At 46.2% G+C, this 23858-nt stretch overlaps 1 protein-coding gene across 1 annotated transcript; it reads right to left on the bottom strand.

Annotated features, from left to right (window-relative positions):
* Positions 1-11259: 11259 nt before the first annotated feature.
* Positions 11260-14996, bottom strand: LOC149328941 (TNF receptor-associated factor 6-like). Its single transcript, XM_089562021.1, has 2 exons — positions 14682-14996; positions 11260-12575 (listed from the first exon to the last, which is right to left on the bottom strand). Exons 1-2 carry the CDS (start codon positions 14967-14969, stop codon positions 11469-11471), a joined length of 1395 nt encoding a protein of 464 aa, XP_089418147.1. The 5' UTR covers positions 14970-14996; the 3' UTR covers positions 11260-11468.
* Positions 14997-23858: the final 8862 nt, after the last annotated feature.

Here is a 23858-nt window from a genome sequence, read left to right as displayed (position 1 = left end):
TCCTGAGACATTATAAAATATTCGACACGATCGTGAGCATGCAAGTAGACTCTCAAGAGGCGTCGCACTTGCCACTCAAAGCGGCGTCCCTGCTCAAGAAATGAAACTGAAAACATAACTACAGGCCGTTGTGGGCAGCATCGTCAGCTACAAACAAGAACAATATGTTCTGTGTATATTCTGCCAAATCTGGCAATAACAGTTCAAAATCTAGAAGACCTGAATGAACAGCCAGAGCAATATCCAGTCGTTGGGGATTTTAATGCTCATTGCTCTTTTTAGGGAAGCAAAAGCTGCTGCTCTAGGGGCCAAGTAATCGAAGATTTTATTCTTGCAAATAATGTATGTCTTTTAAATACAAAAAAGGCCATGTATTGCGGCCCAAGCTTGGGAAAAATGAGCTTCCTTGATCTAGCTTCCGCAACGCCATAAGTTTTTAACTATTTCAAATGGGATATTTTAAATGACCCACTGGGAAGTGATGACCCACCTGCGGTCATCAGTCAACCCTCGTCTACTCAAATAATGCCCATAAGACCGCGGCGCTCGAAACTTCACCTCGCCGACCGGTAAAATTTTAGAAGAAATGCTAGTCTGGGAAAGCAATTTTTTGAAGACCTCATCATAGACGAAATTCATCAAAGGTTTTCTGCATGCATAATATTGGCTGCAACACTAGCCGTCCCCCAAACTACAGGACTCGCACAGAAGAAATACAAAGGGTTCTGGACAGAAGATTGCACACTGGCAAAAAAAAACAACAGAAAAACAAAGCCTAGGGAGCTTTCCGTCGGTATCCCATTGCAGAGAACATGCTTATATATAATGGAGCGAGAGCCAGAGCTTGGTACGTTGAAAGAAATGCAAACTAAATGTCCTAACCGGCAGAAACATGCCTCCTCGATAAAAGTTCAATACCACCGAAAAAATGTAGGAAGAGTTTCGTAGATCCACTGGTGATCATACCCCTTTCGCACTTCACCTGTTGAATATACCCGGTACATAGAAGTCATTAGAAGAACAGGCCAACATATTGGGCGGGCATTTTGGTGAAGTTTCAATTTCATCCAACTACAAAACACGTTACAGAAGCACAGAGCCACAGCAGAAAAACAAAAACTTTCATCTCGAGCAGGCATGCTTGACGAATACAACCAGCCTAACATATTGCAAGGAAATAAATAGGGTATTATATTCCGGTAGAAATACAGTTGCAGGACCAGACAACGTGCATCACACTGTGCTCTCCCATCTCTCTGAGACTGCCGTAGAGGCATTGTTGAAATTCCTAATGAAATATGGATAACAGAAAAAATACCTGAGGAGTGTAAAAAGCAGTCATAGCACTTTTTCCGAAACCCGGAAAACCACCAACTAGTCCTAGCAGACCAATAGCCCTCACCAGCTGTATTGCTAAATCTTTCTAAAGCGTAGTTAACATTAGATTGACTTTTAAGGCGAAATCTTTTAATTTCTCATCATTATCGACAGAAGGTTGTCAGCAGATGTGTCACGCTTTTCTAGTCAGACCAGAAAAAAAATCTTTGTGCACGATGGGATTCGAACCGCCATCCTTCCGTTCCTCAGCCGAGCGTGCTAATGGCTACGCTACTTCCTGTCAACGCAAATGTAGTTATCCTTGTCTAGGACGCCTGAGAGTGTTTGCAGAAAGGCGTCGAATCAGATGGATGCCTCCTGTTACGTCTCGCCTTCGTCGTGGGGAAGACAACGACATGGCAGCAGCGAAACGCCGACAAACCCCGAGACGCGCGTTGGGTGAGCGCCTGGATTGCCACGGAAGCCGCGTCCGTCTGCCCGGTTGAGCGAGCGTTTCCCCTACACTGAGTGTGAACGCGCGTTCGTAATGCGCGGGAACGCCGCTCATGGACATTCCGGCGTCTGCGCTACGGTGATGGCATCGTTCCCCCCCTCTCCCAGCGCGTGACGGCGGTGTGATCTCTCGGGAGTGAGTGAGTGCGTGTGTGTCTGTGATTGGTGCCAGTGAGAACTTCCTTCCCCTGCAGGCCCGTCCCCCCTCTAGGGACCCTAGGGAAGGGAACTCTTTAAAACCTCGGCAGCGGCACGGCCGAGGAGCTCTTTGTCATCGAATGATCTCCTGATGAGCTGTCGCCATGCAGCGTTCCTGCAGCTCACTTGTAAATGTGTAAATTCCTGTATAAAGTCCTCTCCCATTGTCTTTTTCCAGCAGCCTCGTCTCAGACGTCCCTCATTCCCTCTCCGGCACACGACCATGCTATATCGTCTGTAACAAACTGGTGGCAGCGGTGGGATGCTGCTACCTCGTCCTTAACACTCCCAAACGCGAAGGTTTTCGCCTCACCGCACTTTAGGTCAGCAAAGTGCCCCCCTGAATTTTTCGTACATGAGCCCGCCAACTATTAGACAAACATCAATTTGGTATAACAAAGCATGTTCAACCCCTGATCACCTTGTCTGCCTAAAAACCCCCGTCCGGGAGGCGTTCATCCACAAGCAACAGTGTATCGGGGTATTCTTCGACCTGGAGAAAACCTACGATACCACGTGGAAGTTCGGCATTCTCCGTGGCCTAGCAGAGCTAGATATCCGCGGTAGGATGCTGAACTGCTTGAACGACTTCCTGGCTAACTGAACAGTCCGAGTTCACCTAGGAGCAACTTTCTCCTTGACTTTCGCCCAAGACAACGGCGTACCCCAGGGGTGTATTCTAAGCACGAAGCTCTTCGTAGTAAAATTGAATTCCTTAGGTATTACCCAAAGTCCACAATGTATTCGGTTTATGTAGGTGGCCTACAGATGGCATGCACTTCCTCCAGCATATCAACCTGTGAGTGACAAATACAAATCACACTACATAAACTGGCTGCTTGGGCAGAGAGATGTGGATTTAAGTTCTCTCCTGAAAAAAAAAAACAGTAGCTGTCCTCATTGCGACGAGGCCTAAAGGTCGATTCCAATCTATAGCTGAACCAAACCGCACTACCATTTAAATAAGAATACAAATTTTAGGCGTCACTTTTTACAAGAAACTAGCATTTCTACCACACATCAACAACCTTAAAGAGAAAGCTTCTGTAGCCCTCAATGTCTTCGAATGCTCTCAAGAAAACAAGGAGCGGGGAGGAGAGGGGGGAAGCTAGATAGAGCATGCCCTTTACAAATCGATCGCCCTACGGTGCGCTACAAGTTACACACAGGTGCATAGTACATGGTTCAGCAATATCATCCTACTTTTAAAGTTTAGACCCTGTTCATAACCTTGGTGTGCGAATATTATCTGGAGCATACAGGACATCGCCGATGCCAGCCTTTACGTTGACACTAATGAGCCCGCTTTAGAGCATCGAAGAATCGCACTTACATGCACATACGTCCTAAAAACCCGTTTTCCTCCGAAGCATATCTGCCATCCCATTGTCACCAATTACCCGTCTAGAAGACTATTAATGCGAAAGCATTATTAGGGGATAGCATTATTAGGCTATGTCGATAGTTTCGTGTCCCCGAAACGTGTCGGCAGCGATTGCGGTGAACTATAAAAATATATCATCTAAACATAGTTTTAATCGAAGCGGCCCAAGGTGAGGATTCTGGGCAAAAAAATTGGTTCTGATCGAATCATTAGTTCATTGATTAGAGCCAGAAAAGTGAACAAAAGTGTGCGTAGTCGGGCCGAAGTGGCGTGAAATTTGAATAGCTGGAAGTGGCGTACCACGTGACGCCCACACGTGACCTACCACGTTAGTTTGAGGGCGTTGAGAAAGTAACCATCTGACGTGCCGAGGAGGCGTCAATGCTTTCGAATTTCCCCAATGCGGTTTGCCGCAGTGCCGTCACTCGGCTAACCTAGAACGCCGGCACGCGTCGCACTGGGCTTACTTAGAACGCCAGCACGCGTAGCACTTGGCTTACTTAGAAATCAGCACGTTTCGCATTCGGCTTACCTGGAACGCAAAAAAGCAACTTGAAATGTGGAGGCGTCATCGCCTTCGCATTACTCCAGTGCGGTTTACCGCAGTGATCTCGGATTTTTCAACAACAAACCGCATTTTATCAGGCCACTATGCTGCGTTTTCCAGCCAAATGCCAAGAGAAAGCTGTACTAGATGCTCTACTTAACATTTCATCGCGACAAGAACATCTGCCACCATGGTACAGCCTCCCAGCAGTATGTGACTATAAAACGACCTCTTTAGAAATAAAGCAAACTACAAACGAGCACCTACTACAGGAATTCTGCGCACTGCAAGAAAAATACGACACCTCGCCCAATTTTACACTGATGGCTCCAAAACAAAAACGTATGTGGGAAGTGCAGTAATTGAAGGCAAAATCGAAAAAAATATAACTGCCACAGTGTGCGTAGGTTTTTAATGTCGAGTGTTACGCCATCGTCGTAGTTGTCGAGCAAATAGTAAAAGAGAACATCAAAAACAGCACCATTTACATCGATTCCCTTTGTATGCTCAAAGCACTGCACTCTAGAAATGCTGCTTTTCCCATAATGGGAAACGCATACTTAACATAGTTAAAATCACAAAAGAAAAATATGACAGTAAATTATGCTGGGTCCCTAGCCATGTTAGAATTGTGAGTAACGAGCAAGCGGATGCATGCGCTGCACAAGCCCGAATTGGTCAAATGAAACAAGCGAACACGCCATACATAAATTTTTTGCAGTTAATGTACTGAAAACAAAGAAGTGCCAGGCTATATGTTAGGAGCAAGTAAAAAACAAACTGCACTCTGTGAAGCCCATTTTATGAGAATGGAAATGATGTAGACATCAGGAACGTTTTGCAGAAGATATTTTTATGTTGACTACGCGTCCGACACACACCTCTTACAAAAAACTTCCTACTGACAAAACATGACAAACCTCTCTGCAAAATGTCTGGAGGTGAACTCACAGTAAACAACATTTTAATTTCATGTACAAAGCTTGAACTAAAAAAAGTATTTTAGAAAATTCTACAATGAATACATCCCATTGCACCCCACGTTGCTTTTACGGGATCAAGCACTTGTTGATTTTTCAAGTATTTTCAAGCTTCTTAAAGATGCTAGTACTGTAGAAAAACTATAAGTATCTCCTTTAACACAGCAAATTCTGACTCTGCATTTGCCACATCATGTCTTTGTTGCTTTTGCACAATAAAACCCAATATAACTAACTAGCATCGGCTCAAGACTTTAGGATCATATAAACGTAGCAAATATTCGGTGAAAGCTTTGGATGTAGTGTCTCGCGTAATGGATTACCTTCCAAACGCAATAAATTTTTCTTCCCAGAAATATGTTGCAGGCCTGAGCTTCTCCAAAAATTAATAGGCTGTGCGGGCCAGGAGTGTGAGCATAGCTCTGAATTCCGGAGCCTGCCCTTTTTAGTAATGCCCACTAGACTTGAATGCATGAAGGGGAACGCCAAGGTTTTTGGGTGAGGGTCACGAGACCGTTCAATTCCAGCATAATGAGTCGGCATTGATCCCCATGAACCGAGCCACAGACCCGAACATTTTGAGCTATTCTTTTGAGCGCCAGCTACGGCCAAATTCCTCAATAGCAGTTGTAGTTTTGTCAATACTGGGCTTATCAAAGCACAAAAACGCAAAATCATCGACGTACGCAAGCGATTTGACTTCATTGCCAAAGGCAACAAAACAGCGGACATTGCAGTTTCGCAGCGCGATCAAACAAAGTGTCTGTAGGTAGAGGACAAATAGAAGCATGACAAAGGTTGTTTCACTGATGACCAAACTGGTACTGGCTCCGAAAGGTGACCGTTAACAGTCAAGCGAGTGGAACAGTTCTCGTAATAGTAATAAGGGAGTAATTACTCATTGGCATCCACCCAAGCGCAGCCATACGGCTACAAAGGAAAGCTATACAGCTTTCTCAGAAACTTCGTAGTTAAAGAAAAATTCGTCCTGGTCCGGGGTTCGAACCCGGAACCACCGCCACACCGGAGCAGTCGCTCTACCAATTGAGCTAACCGGGACGGCAAGCTTATGGTAGGGCGAGAGCGAATTGATCAGTAACTCGAAGTGGGAAGAGTGTTGGTCAAATGTTTAGGGGAATCCCCCAAGGTGGAGTAGATTTGTAATAAGGGAGTAATTACTCATTGGCATCCACCCAAGCGCAGCCATACGGCTACAAAGGAAAGCTATACAGCTTTCTCAGAAACTTCGTAGTTAAAGAAAAATTCGTCCTGGTCCGGGGTTCGAACCCGGAACCACCGCCACACCGGAGCAGTCGCTCTACCAATTGAGCTAACCGGGACGGCAAGCTTATGGTAGGGCGAGAGCGAATTGATCAGTAACTCGAAGTGGGAAGAGTGTTGGTCAAATGTTTAGGGGAATCCCCCAAGGTGGAGTAGATTTGTAATAAGGGAGTAATTACTCATTGGCATCCACCCAAGCGCAGCCATACGGCTACAAAGGAAAGCTATACAGCTTTCTCAGAAACTTCGTAGTTAAAGAAAAATTCGTCCTGGTCCGGGGTTCGAACCCGGAACCACCGCCACACCGGAGCAGTCGCTCTACCAATTGAGCTAACCGGGACGGCAAGCTTATGGTAGGGCGAGAGCGAATTGATCAGTAACTCGAAGTGGGAAGAGTGTTGGTCAAATGTTTAGGGGAATCCCCCAAGGTGGAGTAGATTTGTAATAAGGGAGTAATTACTCATTGGCATCCACCCAAGCGCAGCCATACGGCTACAAAGGAAAGCTATACAGCTTTCTCAGAAACTTCGTAGTTAAAGAAAAATTCGTCCTGGTCCGGGGTTCGAACCCGGAACCACCGCCACACCGGAGCAGTCGCTCTACCAATTGAGCTAACCGGGACGGCAAGCTTATGGTAGGGCGAGAGCGAATTGATCAGTAACTCGAAGTGGGAAGAGTGTTGGTCAAATGTTTAGGGGAATCCCCCAAGGTGGAGTAGATTTGTAATAAGGGAGTAATTACTCATTGGCATCCACCCAAGCGCAGCCATACGGCTACAAAGGAAAGCTATACAGCTTTCTCAGAAACTTCGTAGTTAAAGAAAAATTCGTCCTGGTCCGGGGTTCGAACCCGGAACCACCGCCACACCGGAGCAGTCGCTCTACCAATTGAGCTAACCGGGACGGCAAGCTTATGGTAGGGCGAGAGCGAATTGATCAGTAACTCGAAGTGGGAAGAGTGTTGGTCAAATGTTTAGGGGAATCCCCCAAGGTGGAGTAGATTTGTAATAAGGGAGTAATTACTCATTGGCATCCACCCAAGCGCAGCCATACGGCTACAAAGGAAAGCTATACAGCTTTCTCAGAAACTTCGTAGTTAAAGAAAAATTCGTCCTGGTCAGGGGTTCGAACCCGGAACCACCGCCACACCGGAGCAGTCGCTCTACCAATTGAGCTAACCGGGACGGCAAGCTCTTCCCACTTCGAGTTACTGATCAATAAGCTTGCCGTCCCGGTTAGCTCAATTGGTAGAGCGACTGCTCCGGTGTGGCGGTGGTTCCGGGTTCGAACCCCGGACCAGGACGAATTTTTCTTTAACTACGAAGTTTCTGAGAAAGCTGTATAGCTTTCCTTTGTAGCCGTATGGCTGCGCTTGGGTGGATGCCAATGAGTAATTACTCCCTTATTACAAATCTACTCCACCTTGGGGGATTCCCCTAAACATTTGACCAACACTCTTCCCACTTCGAGTTACTGATCAATTCGCTCTCGCCCTACCATAAGCTTGCCGTCCCGGTTAGCTCAATTGGTAGAGCGACTGCTCCGGTGTGGCGGTGGTTCCGGGTTCGAACCCCGGACCAGGACGAATTTTTCTTTAACTACGAAGTTTCTGAGAAAGCTGTATAGCTTTCCTTTGTAGCCGTATGGCTGCGCTTGGGTGGATGCCAATGAGTAATTACTCCCTTATTACAAATCTACTCCACCTTGGGGGATTCCCCTAAACATTTGACCAACACTCTTCCCACTTCGAGTTACTGATCAATTCGCTCTCGCCCTACCATAAGCTTGCCGTCCCGGTTAGCTCAATTGGTAGAGCGACTGCTCCGGTGTGGCGGTGGTTCCGGGTTCGAACCCCGGACCAGGACGAATTTTTCTTTAACTACGAAGTTTCTGAGAAAGCTGTATAGCTTTCCTTTGTAGCCGTATGGCTGCGCTTGGGTGGATGCCAATGAGTAATTACTCCCTTATTACAAATCTACTCCACCTTGGGGGATTCCCCTAAACATTTGACCAACACTCTTCCCACTTCGAGTTACTGATCAATTCGCTCTCGCCCTACCATAAGCTTGCCGTCCCGGTTAGCTCAATTGGTAGAGCGACTGCTCCGGTGTGGCGGTGGTTCCGGGTTCGAACCCCGGACCAGGACGAATTTTTCTTTAACTACGAAGTTTCTGAGAAAGCTGTATAGCTTTCCTTTGTAGCCGTATGGCTGCGCTTGGGTGGATGCCAATGAGTAATTACTCCCTTATTACAAATCTACTCCACCTTGGGGGATTCCCCTAAACATTTGACCAACACTCTTCCCACTTCGAGTTACTGATCAATTCGCTCTCGCCCTACCATAAGCTTGCCGTCCCGGTTAGCTCAATTGGTAGAGCGACTGCTCCGGTGTGGCGGTGGTTCCGGGTTCGAACCCCGGACCAGGACGAATTTTTCTTTAACTACGAAGTTTCTGAGAAAGCTGTATAGCTTTCCTTTGTAGCCGTATGGCTGCGCTTGGGTGGATGCCAATGAGTAATTACTCCCTTATTACAAATCTACTCCACCTTGGGGGATTCCCCTAAACATTTGACCAACACTCTTCCCACTTCGAGTTACTGATCAATTCGCTCTCGCCCTACCATAAGCTTGCCGTCCCGGTTAGCTCAATTGGTAGAGCGACTGCTCCGGTGTGGCGGTGGTTCCGGGTTCGAACCCCGGACCAGGACGAATTTTTCTTTAACTACGAAGTTTCTGAGAAAGCTGTATAGCTTTCCTTTGTAGCCGTATGGCTGCGCTTGGGTGGATGCCAATGAGTAATTACTCCCTTATTACAAATCTACTCCACCTTGGGGGATTCCCCTAAACATTTGACCAACACTCTTCCCACTTCGAGTTACTGATCAATTCGCTCTCGCCCTACCATAAGCTTGCCGTCCCGGTTAGCTCAATTGGTAGAGCGACTGCTCCGGTGTGGCGGTGGTTCCGGGTTCGAACCCCGGACCAGGACGAATTTTTCTTTAACTACGAAGTTTCTGAGAAAGCTGTATAGCTTTCCTTTGTAGCCGTATGGCTGCGCTTGGGTGGATGCCAATGAGTAATTACTCCCTTATTACAAATCTACTCCACCTTGGGGGATTCCCCTAAACATTTGACCAACACTTCTCGTAATAGAGTCGCACCCATTTTAGTACAGTTGATCCAACATTGGCACGCCCGAGAAGAGAAAACAAAAACGAATGCCGGACACGATCAAATGCCTTCGCAAGGTCAATCTGCAGTAAAGCAAGCTGCTCATAACAGCCTGTGCAAGATTCGAGAATTGTACGTGCAATATGTATTTCACTTTGTATGTAGCGGCCACTTAAATGGCAAGTCTGATCAGTCCGACGAAAAGTGACATCGCGGGTTGCAGACGATTGCATAGAATTTTCCCGAACATTTTATAGTCCACATTTGCCAACGTTACAGGCCTGTAGCCTTCCACTGAGCGCAACTTTTCTTTGCCAGTGCTCTTTGGAATTAATACTTTGTGATTCTTGGTAAACGACTCAGGAAGGACCTCTACATATAAACTTAGCGATAAAATCTGGAGGAAGACTGGGCTCAGCATATATTTAGAACTTTGTAAAACTCGCATGGGATGCCATCAGGACCAGGGGTTTTCGAGAGACGAATACACACCGTGTTAAACTGAAACACACTTTCGCGCTGTGTACTGCACATTGTCTCCTTCATCTACAAATACTTTGAGCTACTATCAAAAATCATATTCGCGCTTTGAGCTCAGCGTCGTTATAATTCCAGAGAGATGCGCGCTGCATGCGTTGGCGTTGACAACATTGCTGCAGAAGAGCGGCACTGGAGCATAGGCCGTTTGCGCACATTGGGTAAATTGGTATTCACGTTGAAAATGTTGAAGACGCGCATGTATCGCTCACTGGGTCACTGGAAACCTAAATTGCGCTTTCAGCTACGTAGGGGTAGTGTCCATCTGCAAAAAACTGCGCTGTCATGCAATATTTCCTGCTTAGCAATGCGAAACTAAATGCAATCTTTTTAACATTTAGAGACTTTTATTTGCAAAACAGAAAGATGCGTCGGTGCCGTCTAAGCAGGTGGTAAGTACAGCAAGGCGGACATTATGTACCTCATCCGAATTAATAATGACGCAATTAACTAAAATCAACAAATAAACTTGAAATTTGTTCTTTTAGTGGCAAGGTTGTATTTCCAAATTGATGGCTATCAATATCGATGGTGAGCCTTGCCTTTAAATTTTCTGAATAGGCGATGCGGCTTGATATATCGAACGTCAAAAATAAGCATCTCAAAGCTCGTTCATTTCGTTTTCCCACTGTGCATCTTTATTAATCAAGTCTTTCGCACTTCTTACGCGTCATGTGCAGGTGCCATTGGTGCATTTGGTGATGCAGAAGCAGATGACTTTCGGCGAAGATACCACCATACGCAGTCACGCCATTTCATATTTTGTACATGTGGGAGAGCAAACTCGGGAAACTTTGAAATGAGTATTTTTCACGTTCGATGTTTCGAACCACATTGCTCACCCAGAAAATTTAAAGCAAGGCTCACCTTCTATGTTGGCGACAATAAATTTCGCAATACAACCTTGCAGCCTAAACCAGAAATAAAACGAACTGATTACTTTATTTTAGTTAGCTGTTACTGATGCATATGAAGTACGTAATGTCCGTATGCTGTGAAATCCTGATCAACTCACCGCAGCACCCTGCTTCAGTTTCTGAAATCAATATCTCATGAGGATAACAAAAATCACCCTGTGTAAATAAGCACAGCGTCGGCAGCTTTCCACTAACATATCTACATTGCCTTCAGCAGCTATAGAGTGTATGGCTCCGAGGAATCTCGGCGTCCTGGATTCTGAGAAATACGCGGAAATTTTAGTTGCTAGGAGTTTCCGACTCTTGATTTTATCCAACTGTGCCTACTAAGACAGGATCTAAAACACGTAGCCCCATGCTCGGCAGCAGAGCCGCGTGTCAAATGGGCTAAACGCGGAAGGTACAGGAACTTGCATTACGACTCGCACAGAAAACACATTTTATTTATTCTCCAAAAGGATCACAGAGATGAAACCGGCCGAGATTATTTGAACCAAGCAGCTCCGAAGCGATCGTTACCAGCTCGACTCGAATAACCAGCAAACGTAAACGAACAATAACATGCATAGGGAATCGTTCTTTCCCGATACAAGAATTTTCCTAATGCTGTCGTTCATGTGCAACTCATGGCAGCAACTCCCACTTGACGCGAAGCACATCGTTTTCAACGTATCCGTCATCTATCAGCTCTTTGAGGTTCAGGGAATTGGCCGTAAAGGCAACACTCTCGTTTTTCGATCCGGTGGGCCTTTTATACCGTTCATCAGAGGGATTGTTCTTAACCTCAATCTTCCGCTCGGAACCATCTTTCGGGTGTATTGCAGAAAGCCCAATTTTTTGGCTGAATGGCCACTGAACCACGTCGTCCATGTCACCCATAAACAGGGTCAAGCCAGCGCAACATATCACAAACTTCTCACTTTTATTTAGAGCGATTAAAGGGGATATGCAGTAGCCACGCATGTAGACAATGTCGCCCTCATAGCAAGCCCAGCCTTGCCTCAGCGCTCTTTCTTGAAGCGCCGCGACACCTGTTACATCGAAGGTAACAAAACCTACTTGTCTTTTAGCAGGTACAGACATTTCATTTATTTTCGTCACTACTCTTTCAGTGATCCCCTTTATTTCAGTCTTGATGCTAGTAGCAATCTCTGAGAAGGTATCAAGAGTTGCGATTGTTTTTTTACTCATTTCTTCTGTCAGCCTTTTTTCCATACTGCTTACGTTTCCGGGAAGACTATTAATTGCATCCCCCAATTTTACCATACATTCCTTAACTTCCTCGTTGGATACGGCAATCTCACAGATGCGTTTAGTTAAAATGTCCAAATTCTGCCTTCTTTCAGCGGTAACTTCTTGCGTTAGAGTTTCTTTCAAAGTGTTCATGCTGTGGAAGACTTCATTCAACTGGTCACCGCGTATCGCATGGTCAGCAGCCGTTTGCTCAAGAAATGACTTGATTTCAGTGGCCTGCTTTTCGAACGACGCTCGGAACGAAGATAGTGCTTTCCCTCCCTTGCAGGCGCATGATTCTTGGTCCTTGGATTCAAGACACTTTTGTGATGTAGAGCAGCCCGATCTCAGATGCGAGCACACTTCGCTGCAAAGAACAATGGCCGAGCACTTGAGGCAGGAAACTGAGTGGTGTACACATTCCCCCTGGAAATGTCGGGAGATTTCCGAAGCGGCCATTACAGCATCGCAGCCACACTCTTCGTTCCAGCACTTGACCTGCGATAATAAAAACGGTGCATTCAGAAAGCGAATACAACGCTTCCCGGTGTACTCATTCGTGGTCCTCTCTTGGTATTGTACTTACATCTGTGGACTGAAATTGATTTTCGTGACAAATGCACTCCGAAAGGGCCATTTTCTTCCTCTGCTGACGTTATGTTCAGAGATTATATTAGGAAGGTTTTATGCAGTGTAGAATATCGACTGTGACATCATCTCCTCGAGGCTATTTGCGCCCTCGATCAGCAAAAAGAGAGGTAACAGCACATGCCTCAGCCCTTCTCATGTATTATGTATAGAAATTATGGCGAATATGCTTTATTTTCGCTGAGAATGTTTCCCGCATATTATATGACTTATCTTTTCCCTAAAGCCAAAAATCAAACTCCTGAAGATATGGATAAGGAGGAGGAAGAAACTTATTTTTCCACATAGGAGGAAGGGGTGATGGGGTTAGCGATGCAGGCTTGGTGGCTGCTCTAGCCGAAGTCTACTAGCTTTTGCTGATTGGGATACAATTAGTATTATCTATATGTGCACATGCATCCGGACATGGGCGAATGCGCGCAACCTTAATTTCTGGAAATTTGCACGCGCTTCCTGGCTGCAATTGCCACCCCTTCTGTCCTATTCACACTTAATGTGAACTCAAAGCCCAGTTTCCTTTGGAACAATAAACTCCCCTAGACCAGGGGTTCTCAAACTTTTTTGCTTGGAGGAACCCCAAAAGCCTTCAATAAGTTCCAAGGAACCCCCCCCCCCCCGCTTTCACTTACCAGCAATGTTGTCGAGTGCATTTTTGCAAAGAGAGAGTTGCAAAGGTTAAATGTTTATTGCACAGATTAATACAAATACTAATGTGATGGGTGGTACTGCTTCCCTTTTAAGAGCAAGTCAAAGCGTGGCTCAGTAGCACTCAGAGCCAGTCTCATATCAGCTGCCGGGTCAGGGCCGGTGAGGGTTCTCGCGGAACACAAGAAGACAGCCCGCGGAACACAGGGGATCCGCGTAACCCAGTTTGAGAACCCCTGCCCTAGACCAATCTTAACAGGAAGGAAGGCACAAGTGAACTAAAGTGTTGCTTTATGCCTGTCACTGGAGTGTGCAAAGAGTTAGCGCGGTAGACTAAGAACTGCACAAAGAGTGGTTTTGGCTTGCGTTTAACTTCTCAAAGCGACTGAGGCTATGAGGGAGGCTGTAGTGAAGGGCTCCGGAAACATCGACCACCTGGGGTTCTATAAAGTGCACTGACATTGCACAATAAACGGGCATCTGGAACTTCGCCTCCAAAGAAATGCGGCCGCCAAGGCAAGGATCCAATCAGCGTATTTCGGGTCAGCAGCGGAGCGCAATAACCACTGAGCCACCGCGGCGGCTCAGAATTGAAAATTGTGTATTTTTGTGACTTCTGTGCTTTAGACGTACTATAATAATTGAAAGCATTTACACTTTCGTTCGCGGATTCAAAAGGTATATTTGAGGACGTCAACTGCCTGAACCTCAAGGAATAGCTTCAGAAACACTTCATTTAGCTTCACTGTTACCTCGATTCTCGCCTTTAAATCATGGCGACTCAATTCTTCTAAGTAATGCCAGGGATATGAATCCAAGAAAATTTCGACACTAAGTTGCAGATGCTTAACTGATAGCTTGACACCAAAGCCGTACAGCCGGCCAAATCTTTAGCTGGCGTGCGTGACGGCCGCGTTTTCCGCGCTCCTGTAGCTTATGGCGGAGCAAACTTGCGAAAATATCCAATTTAAGCGCGAACTCCCTAAGCCTGTGATTAATATTGAGCTTTCCGCAAGTTTGTTCTTCCCAAAGCGCAGCAGCACAGAAAAAGCGGCGATCGCGCACGCCAGCTAAAGATTCGGACGGCTGTACTTAATCCTCGCCATAAGGATGCCTTCAAATTGCTGCTTCTTACGAGCGTCGCTATTTCTCTATAAACATTACGCTTCAGTGTCGACTAAACGAGTGCACACTTTCTTACGAGGACCGGTCTATTGAGCTCCGTACGAGGCTCTACAGGAGGATCGACGTTCCTCCTGTAGAGAAAAGAGAAGTTCGCTCAATTCTTTTTTCTTTTTCCTAGCCACTTACCTCTCTTTTGAGAAGCTGATCCTCAGGAAACACTTTCCATTCGACATCGTCTTCGTCGTGGAATTTGTCGCCGTCCATCGGACACAAGAGCAAGCCGTCCTGGGCGCACTGTTCGTAGCAAGACTCACACAGAACGTGCATGCAGGGCAGCAATGCGGTCCTCTTGCGCACAATGCCACAGGCGCAGCATATACGGCTCGGTGGGATAGGCTTGACGAAGATGAGTGGCTTCCAGTCAAGTTCAGCGGAAAAACCGACCAGTGTGTATTGGGCACTTCCGAGAGCCATCGCTCCTATGCCCGCACGCTGCGGGACGGCTTGAAGAATGGTTTTTTTCCGCCCCCATGAGGCGCACTGTTATCTTATTTTTTCCCTTCGACGGTCGTCATGGCGATAATCGCTGCCACCGCTCCATCCTGTCGACGAACTTATCGTTTCTGTGCGCTTGCAGCCTTCACAATCTGTTCTGCAGCTCACATCGTCTCGTCAGCATAGGGCGTCATCCTGAAATGCTGCCTGTGAAAGAAACGTTAGTGTCAGTCACCTCAGAAACAGCATGTTACATCAGTTCAACAGAAACATTATTCAGCCTGGGCAGTATATCGAGACCTCAAGAGGGACATTTTGTTAGCGCTTAACCCATGACTGCTGCATTAATTTTTTGCGGCCGTGTAGAAATTTGGTACTTAGTGTTGCAATAGCCAGAAGTTTTCAGATACTCATAATAACATCTGTCAGATTATCATCCGATAAATAATGAAAATTTCTATCAGAAGGTGAACACGGTGCCGTGAATTCAGAAAAAAAACCTCTTAGGCGATCCTCGGCGGCTCGTTTGAATGCGTTCGCACTTTCTGTTGTTGCTCATCCTTTTATAGCTCCTTTTTAAGGCTATAACGCAAGTAAGCCTGAACGGCTTACTTGCCGTATATGCAGAATTAGTCATTCTTGGAGTCATCATACCACATCTGGAGCAATGGTGAACGGGTTGAGTGAAGCGCCCCTACCCCGGTAGGTGGCTTCAACCACAGTCACCGGTGGGTCTTGTGGCACCACGGTTGCTCTTCCTGAGAAACTTGCCGTGAACAATCAATAATTTAAATGCCACTTGCTACAGTGGGCAGGTTGTCAGGACGCCACAAGATTGGCACCACGTCACGGGTCTATCGTTCAGGTGGCAGTTAAATTAATGATTGGGAACAGCAACCTGGAGGTTGTTCGCGCAATGCAAGCCCTCAACAAGGCTCAAAAGAACTGCCTTGTTTTTTTTTTCGCCATGAAAACACACAACAGCGAAATGGCGTTTCGGAGCATCCTAAGTGAAAGAAACACTTGGGAACGAAAATTCAGTCAGTTATTACTCAAGCACCTGAAGACACTGCAAGTTGAAGACCTGTATGCTACGAAGAGTTCGGATGAGGTGCCAGCTTTTCTTTAGCCTGAGAAAAGCTCTACGTCTGGTTTTTAGATTGATGTACAGGATCTTATTTACTCTATCCAACACGGGCACCTCTTTACTGCTGTGCGTGATTGTATAGCAACGAATAGCGTCGCAGCCTTGCAAAACACTACCAGTGTCAATGTGGACGACTTCATGTCCCTACTTGAGCTCTACCTGAATGCCACTTTTATTGATTTTAGCTACCAAATGTGTCTACAAAAAGAAGGTATTCTCATAGGCTCCTGTGTAGCCCCCGTCCTCTGTAACAATTTTTTTATCTGAAATAGATCGCTCTTTGAGTGAAGCCTTTGACACAGACTGCGTGGTCCATGTATTTACATATGTGGACGATTACCTAGTAGTTTTCAATGGAAGCGATTTTAGTTGAATCCGTAGGTGATGTTTTAGATATTTGGTCGAAAACGCAGGAGACTCACCATCACTCATAAACTGCATAGCAGTGATAACCAACTTCATTATTTAGATATCATCCTAACCTCTCGCCCTTCACAAGTTAGCTGGAGACACTGTTCACGCGCAAAGAAAGATTTTCAGCCATATCATTCCAATAATTCTTAGACTCTAAAGAGGGCTATCGCTTCTCAGTGCATTTCATCCTCGCTTACTAAATTATGTAGCCATGCTATGCACGCAAGCTTTATGTCACAGGTCTCCAGGCTGCAGAAGGCAGGTTTCTTTGCCTGTCTCTTACTCGCCGTGACGTAGTCCTTGCTGCAAAAACGTTAAACGGCAGCAAACAGAACAACCTTCCAGAATACACAAGGAAGTGATCAAGGCCGGAGGTCGTACCTTACGTTCACCAAACCTCCCACAACCTCAAGAAGGAAGCCAATAGGTACAGGGTAGACGTGGTACTCGCTGGTCCTCGAAAGCTCGCCAGCCTGTGCTCATATATTGGTAGGAAAAAAAGTGCAATAGTTCGGTGTAAAACAATAAAAACGCCATGAAGCCTCCAGGAAAGGAGTTCTATATGAGTTTGCGCTCACATGCGGCAAATTATACGTTGAGCAAACCGGACGTTACCTTAATGATCCGATTCGTGAGCGCAAAAATTCACTAGCAAAAAAAGGTTCCCATCTTGAGAACACTGCTTAGCTTGCACGAAGAAGAATCGAGTGACCGGTGGCCCTCGCTTGTCGGATTGCAGTGTTACTGAAGAGCGGCCTGAAAACGGAACGGAAGCGTGTAGAAGCGTTTTATAACAAGAAACGAGGAGGCAACTGTATCCGTGATACCTCTGTTGACCATGGTGGGCGTGAAATGGCGTTTCTTAAATCACCATCAGCCTGATTTTGCCCACTGCAGGGCAACGGCTTCTTCTATGTCTCTCCAATTAACCCTGTCCTTTGCAAGTTGCGGCCACCGTATCCCCGCAAACTTCTTAACCTCATCCACCCACCTAACTTTCTGCCACCCCCTGCTAGGCTTGCTTTTTCTTGGAATCCTCTCCGTTACCCTTAAGGACCACCGGTTATCTTGCCTTCGCATTACATGCCCTGCCCAAGCACATTTCTTCCTCTTGATTTCGACTAGGATATCATTACCCACGTTTGTTCCCTCATCCACTCCGCCCGCTTCCGATCACTTAACGTTGCACCTATCATTTTTCTTTCCATAGCTCGCTGCGTTGTTCTTAAGTTAAGCTGAACCCTCTTTGTTAGCCTCCACGTTTCTACCCCATAGGTGAGTACCGGTAGGATACAGCTGTTGTATACTTTTCTCTTCAGGGATATTGGTAAGCTACCATTGATGATCTGAGAGAACCTGCCATAAGCTCTCCACCCCATTCTTATTCTTCTACTTATATTCCTCTCATGATCCGGATCAGCGGTCACTACCTGCCCTAACTAGACATATTCTCTTACTACATCCAGCACCTGCTACCAATTGCGAACTGCTGTTCCCTAGCTAGACTGCTGACTGTTGGCATTTCTTAACACAGTTCTGTAAGCGCGTGTAATGATCCCTCTTCTTGTTTCATAGCTCTTGACGTGCGAATGGTGCATGGGTACAAATGGATCTATGCAATCGATAGTAGTGAAATAAAGCCTGTTTCAAGTAAAGCGCTCGTACTGTTCCCTCACTACGTCCGTGTTCGCCTTTTGCTCTATGTCTTTCTTGGGTATTGATAAAGTTTGGTTTATGGTTTGGTTTATTGGAGTTTAACGTCCCGAAGCAACTCAGGCTTTGAGGGACGCCGTAGTGAAGGGCTCCGGAAGTTTCGCCCACCTGGGGTTCTTTAACGTGCACTGACATCGCACAACACACGGGCCTCTAGAATTTCGCCTTCATCGAAATTCAGCGGCCGCGGCCGGGATCGAACCCGCGTCTTTCGGGTCAGCAGCCGAGTGGCCTAACCACTGAGTCACCGCGGCGAGGATTGATAAAGTGTGTTTATGCTAATTTCTCCTTCTCACGTGATGAGTGACACGTTCTGCACGCGTTTCTTTTTAACCTTTGACTCGGCTTCCGAGGGGACCAGTTTGTTTCATGTTTTTCGTCGTGCCGTGTATAAATTTCGCACATTCAGCAATAAACCTCAGTTGCGAGTTAGCGCTTTTCTGCGTCGTCCTGTCTGTCATTCTTGTTTCTTTTGCGCTCTATTTTACATCATGAACATTCACCAACTCGCCTAACTTTCGGCTTTGCTTGGATAGAGAAGCACTGTGCAGTCATGATGGACGGGGTATTGTTCTTGCATGTCGCGCTGGTGTTCTTTCATTACATGTGTGAATTTCGTAGTAGACGTGACAGCAAATGCCAAACTTAATAACGGACACTACGTCTCTCAAACCTACGCCTCTCAAACGTGAATCCCCAAGGCACGCAAGCGTCTTCGCCTTCACCCTGAAACTGAATTGTGTGTGCAGAAAAGCATGCGTCCTCAAACACGCACACACGCCACTGATTTATCGTCGAAAGGTGGTTCTACGCAAAACCGCAGGGATACTGGGTGTGGGAGCTCGCCGGCCGTCCTTGCCTCAACACACCCAGCTAAATATAGCGGCTTGTATCTAGGCGCCGTTGGGGTTCCTAACACCACAGTGCTAGGGACCTTAGCCGTTGTCCCTATGGTGCCCCATGGCACCTTCACATTACACCCAAGTTGCTTAAGTTGCGCCCCTTTTATTTCGATGACTGTGAACTCGTTGGTCTTAGGTGTGTGTTAAGACGTTTTTTTACTATACTGGTATTTTTCTTCCAACATAGCTCTGTTTATGTATTTCCGAATGATAGAGAGAAAAACTTTATTTGCGCCTGTATGAGCAGGAAATATCTTGTCTATCCAGGATGGCCGGGAATGCGCCCGCACGCCATTGCTTCACGGTTGGGGAACGTCAAAAGTTTACTGAGGAGGCTTTGGAATGCTATCTTTTCCACTAGAGCCGACATCTGTGCATCAGCTAGCAATCAATTGTTCTGCATGGACAGCAGATGTCTCGGGATGTCAGATGATGACATTATGTTGGTTTCGTTTTTTTAAGCCTTTTCCTTGCAACGTGTATAAATTATCCGTATTCTTACCAAACTCAGGCCTACGATGCACTATTTGTGCATTTTTACTTTAATTCTCCACCATGTATTTGCGCTCTAGTCTAGACTCTGATCTAAAATTCTGAAATGGCAGAATCCGATATTTGTCATTGCTCCAAACAACCTGCATCGGTTGAATACATTTCAAACAGCGTTTTCAGTTTTCATAGCCAGTAGCAATGAAAACAGGAGCTCTGTAAATTTCTTCATACACCCCGGAACCTAACTATTCCTGTTGCCCTTTCATCAATTTGGGCGTATGTTCCGAGTAAACCAAAAGAACGCACCTATGACAACCCCCTTATCCTGGTGTCGCATGGTTTGCCGTGCAATATTGTACAGCATTTGCTGGTCTTTTTGCAATTTTATACCTTTCTTTCTTTTTCTTGTTTATCGTACTGTCCATGTATAAAGCCTTAAACTGCACGTTCAAATATCACCGCTATACGTTGGCCGAATTCTTACAGAATGCGAGTGAAAACTTTTGTTACTTTCTTGGATTCAACCGTCCGCCTGTCGGTCCAATCCCCACTGTAATCTCGTGCCATTGCATACAGGTGCAAGAAAGGCACTAAAAGCACTGAGTTAAAGAAAAAGAAGTGGGCAAAGAAGAGCGCCACGAGATTCTCGTTAAGAACTATTTGTGGCTACCTTCATGATTACATCATTGCAACTGGTCGCTTACCCTGTTAACTCCGTATAAAATTCCACCGCATGTCCAAAAGGGTATTTTATTTTATTCCTGCTATATCTGATTTGTTTATATATTTAAAAATTTTAACAATTCGTATATATTTTCTCATTTCAATCATTCTACTATTCTACTTAGTTGTTTTTTTTCGCACATATACCTCCTTGTTATTCACCACCGTGCCTTGGCCAATCCCCCCGCGTGGGTATGTGCCATTTTCATGTGGAGAAAAAGAAGAAGAAAAGAACCGGCTAAGAAGTGTAGCCATAATTTTTACCCCAGGAAAAGAAGGGCAGCCATGGACGACCACCTGAGCATAGCTTTCCGTCCAGATAACCAGCGGTCGGGAAGCGATCACCTTACAAATGGTAAGCAGAGGAACACTTGGTTCGCTTGGTAAAGGCTGCTACCAGGTTAAGGTGTGAGGCCCTATGTGCGATGGACTGCTAACCTGGGGCAAACATGGCGGTGTACGTGTACCCAGATCCTCGTAATTGTTCTGACCGCGGTTCTCTCGCTACGTGTACGATAGCCCACAAGGCGGCTCTGGCCCTTAAATACGCGTTATCTAAGCTTGTTTTGAAATGCAATGAAAGTAAATAAGAGTTGCTGTTATTGATTTCCATAAGTTTTCTGACCTGCCTTTTTTCTGGGATAGTTAATGGTTTCGTGACAAAAGAAAAAATGTATTCCTGTGGTGCTGACCCGTATTACCGGGCTGCGTGCTGCCGAATATCGTTTGACAAGATGTGTTCTCGCAAGATGAAGCCGTATCGAAAGCGTCGGGGCTTTTTTCACCCAGGGAAAGTTCCACAAACGAACATGGCAGATGTTTTTAGCCGCTAGGAAGTGATTTTATAAAAAATTGTGTTTTATGCACTAGTAGGCGTTTTCTTCATTAATTTTCGATGTAAAATAGGTCTCGGAAGCGTTGTCTACTACTCAATGATGTGTCAGTCAACTGCCAATTTGCCTCTTAGTGTTTAAATGTCATTGCATGCCTCTTTTTCTACAGGCGAGCGCAAAGAAAGCCTGAAAGACACGCTGTCACAGAGCCAGACAGACTTGGCCGACGCCAAGAAAGAGGCATCTAGCAGCAGTGCACAGAAGGTGAGTTAGACAGTCACGGCGTTTAATCTCCAATTTACGCTACAAGCTGCTAGCTTTATGCTTGGGCTTCTTGTTAAATGTACACTGCTTGGAAGCAGTTTTACTTTGAGCTGTTCCGGCTCGCCCTTCATAAGTGCGCTCAGGTCCTCTCCATTGGACGGCGACACAGAAGACAGTTTAATATATAAAATCATTGGCTGTCTTGAGGACCTTGGCTTCTGTTAAATGGACGTGTGGACTATATATATATATATATATATATATAATAAGTTGGGGAAGTCACATTGAAAAACTTAACAGATTTATTCAACGTTTCGACCAGGGACTGGTCTTTTTCAAGAATGATCATACAGTGCATGGAAGGGTCTTCTTATAGCAGTGAACATGGCACACACAGGGCTTGAAAAAGAAAAATGAGAAAAAATCAAAGGGGAAAGAGGAAGACAGCCAAGACACGAAACCCAAACGCCAAGGTGCGCCAGCAAAGGCGCCGCCGTGAAAGAGGTGAAAGAGGGTGGTGGGCCTGGGCGGGCACGCGACTAGTTAAGGAAAAAAAAAAGAGCGTAGGGGTGGTTAACAAAAGAAGGCAAGTGCCTGCCAATTGTGTGCGTAAGTATCGCCTCTAGCCACCTCTGTGTGGCCCCGCGCGACTCCAGAAAAAAGCACGAGAACGCACAGGTTGCGGTTGAGCTAAGTGTCTCCACGGGTGGCACGCGGACCCCCAAAACCAGATGAGGTTGCATATGAAGACCATATGGAAAGCTCCTTCTTTACAGGAGTAGAAAAAAAGAATAAGTAAAGACAAAAATGGCACTGCGATGGCCGAAGGAAACAAAACCACATGAGGGTCGCACGTGAGAACCACATGGATAGGCTCCTTCGATCAGCTTTCTGGATGTCAAACTTCAGATCTCGCAAAACAAGCTTGTCACCTCCGTGTTTAGGAAGCCAACGGACAGGCACCAATACTTGCATTTTAAAAGTAGCCACGTAAATCATTGCAAGAAAGGAATACCATATAGCCAGGCTCTCAGATTTAAACGCATTTGCTCCCGTGAAGAGGACTTCGCTTCTAACTGTCTGGGCGTTTACATGAGCCCGACAAAAGTCGGGTTAAGCAGGCTGTCGGGCCGAGAACCGGTTGTCGGGCTCATGTATACGCTAGGGGGTCGAGCAAAGGGACCGTCGAGTCGATCTGGGCCAGCCCGACTGCAGGGGGTGGGTTGGCTCTGCCCGACCCGGCTGGAAGGAGCATGTATACGCTGCCGCATCGGCTTAGCGCCTCCTCTCCTGCCTCCTCTCCGGTCTGGCTCGCGCTGTGCAGGAACTCGGAGCACTCGGCGCGCGCGCTCTTTCTTAACGGCCTGTGCATGAGGGGCAGTTGCTATCTACCGCCGCAACTCTCCGGGGGCTGGTTCGGTTACTTTGCACATATTGCTGAACGGCTGCTCCGAGTACTGAAGAAGAACTTGACGACCATATCTTATGCAGCCACTGCTATCGGCACGCAAAGCAGGGAACTAGTAGATGGATCTCAAAACATTGAAGTCGGCATGCAATGATGGCGCATAGTATTAGCGAATAGGGCTGTATCATTTGCGTCTAGCAGGAATAAAAGTGAGGCAAGATATTACAGGGCGAAGCCACGGTTAGGAAAACATTTATTTTCATCTTCAGGGCTGGCACAATCTCTGTTGATACTTGGAAATGTATGAATAAAATAATAGCACTTGCCGTTTGAAAACATTCGAAGTATCTGTGCCATCTGTTCTCACTGCGTGAAACACACCAGATCAGAAAGATCCTTTGCTCTTTGGAACTCCGATATCGTTTCACATACTTAGAAGGACTGAAAACAATAACAGGCGCTGCTTGTAATGACCTATACAACATTGTTGTGCGGCTCGCAGTTCAAGGGATGTCAGTTACAGCCTTAAATGCTTTCGCGTTGGCTTGTGGATGAAACCAGACGGCTTGTCATTTTGGTTTGTCAATTTCTTTGTGTAGTTGACGAGAAAAATTCGGAGAAACTTCTCAGAAATGAGGTGTGTTAAGCATTTGGTGTGGCTTCTGTCAACCCATTCCGGGCAGCATAGGACGGGTGAATCTTCTAGATGTGGTTCAATGATTAGTTACAAGACTTCGAGAATTTCGATCGTGGGAGATACTTGACCGCCTTTTCAAAAAAAAAAAAACGCCGGAATCACTAGAAACCCCGGCTTTGGATAGTGGTTTTCACCGTGATTTGTTTTCTCGGCACCTGCTCAGGCAGTAAGAAGAGAGCGAGAAAGCGCGCGCGTCGAGACCGGCCGTGCTGGGAGATTTTTTTTTCCGGCAGCGGAGACACCCATTAGAAATCAAAGCGAGCCGCTGCCGGCCT

Source organism: Amblyomma mixtum, chromosome 9 (assembly GCF_055824585.1).
Source record: "Amblyomma mixtum isolate Tamu chromosome 9, ASM5582458v1, whole genome shotgun sequence".
Lineage (NCBI taxonomy): Eukaryota > Metazoa > Arthropoda > Arachnida > Ixodida > Ixodidae > Amblyomma > Amblyomma mixtum.
This window is presented reverse-complemented; position numbering and strand designations above follow the sequence as displayed.

Excerpts from the sequence above, each read along its gene's own strand:
- LOC149328941 (XM_089562021.1), bottom strand. The coding sequence starts at position 14,969 with ATGGCTCTCGGAAGTGCCCAATACACACTGGTCGGTTTTTCCGCTGAA. Across the intron at positions 12,576-14,681 it reads ATCAGCTTCTCAAAAGAGAG|GTCAAGTGCTGGAACGAAGA; the intron begins GTAAGTGGCTAG and ends TTATTATCGCAG.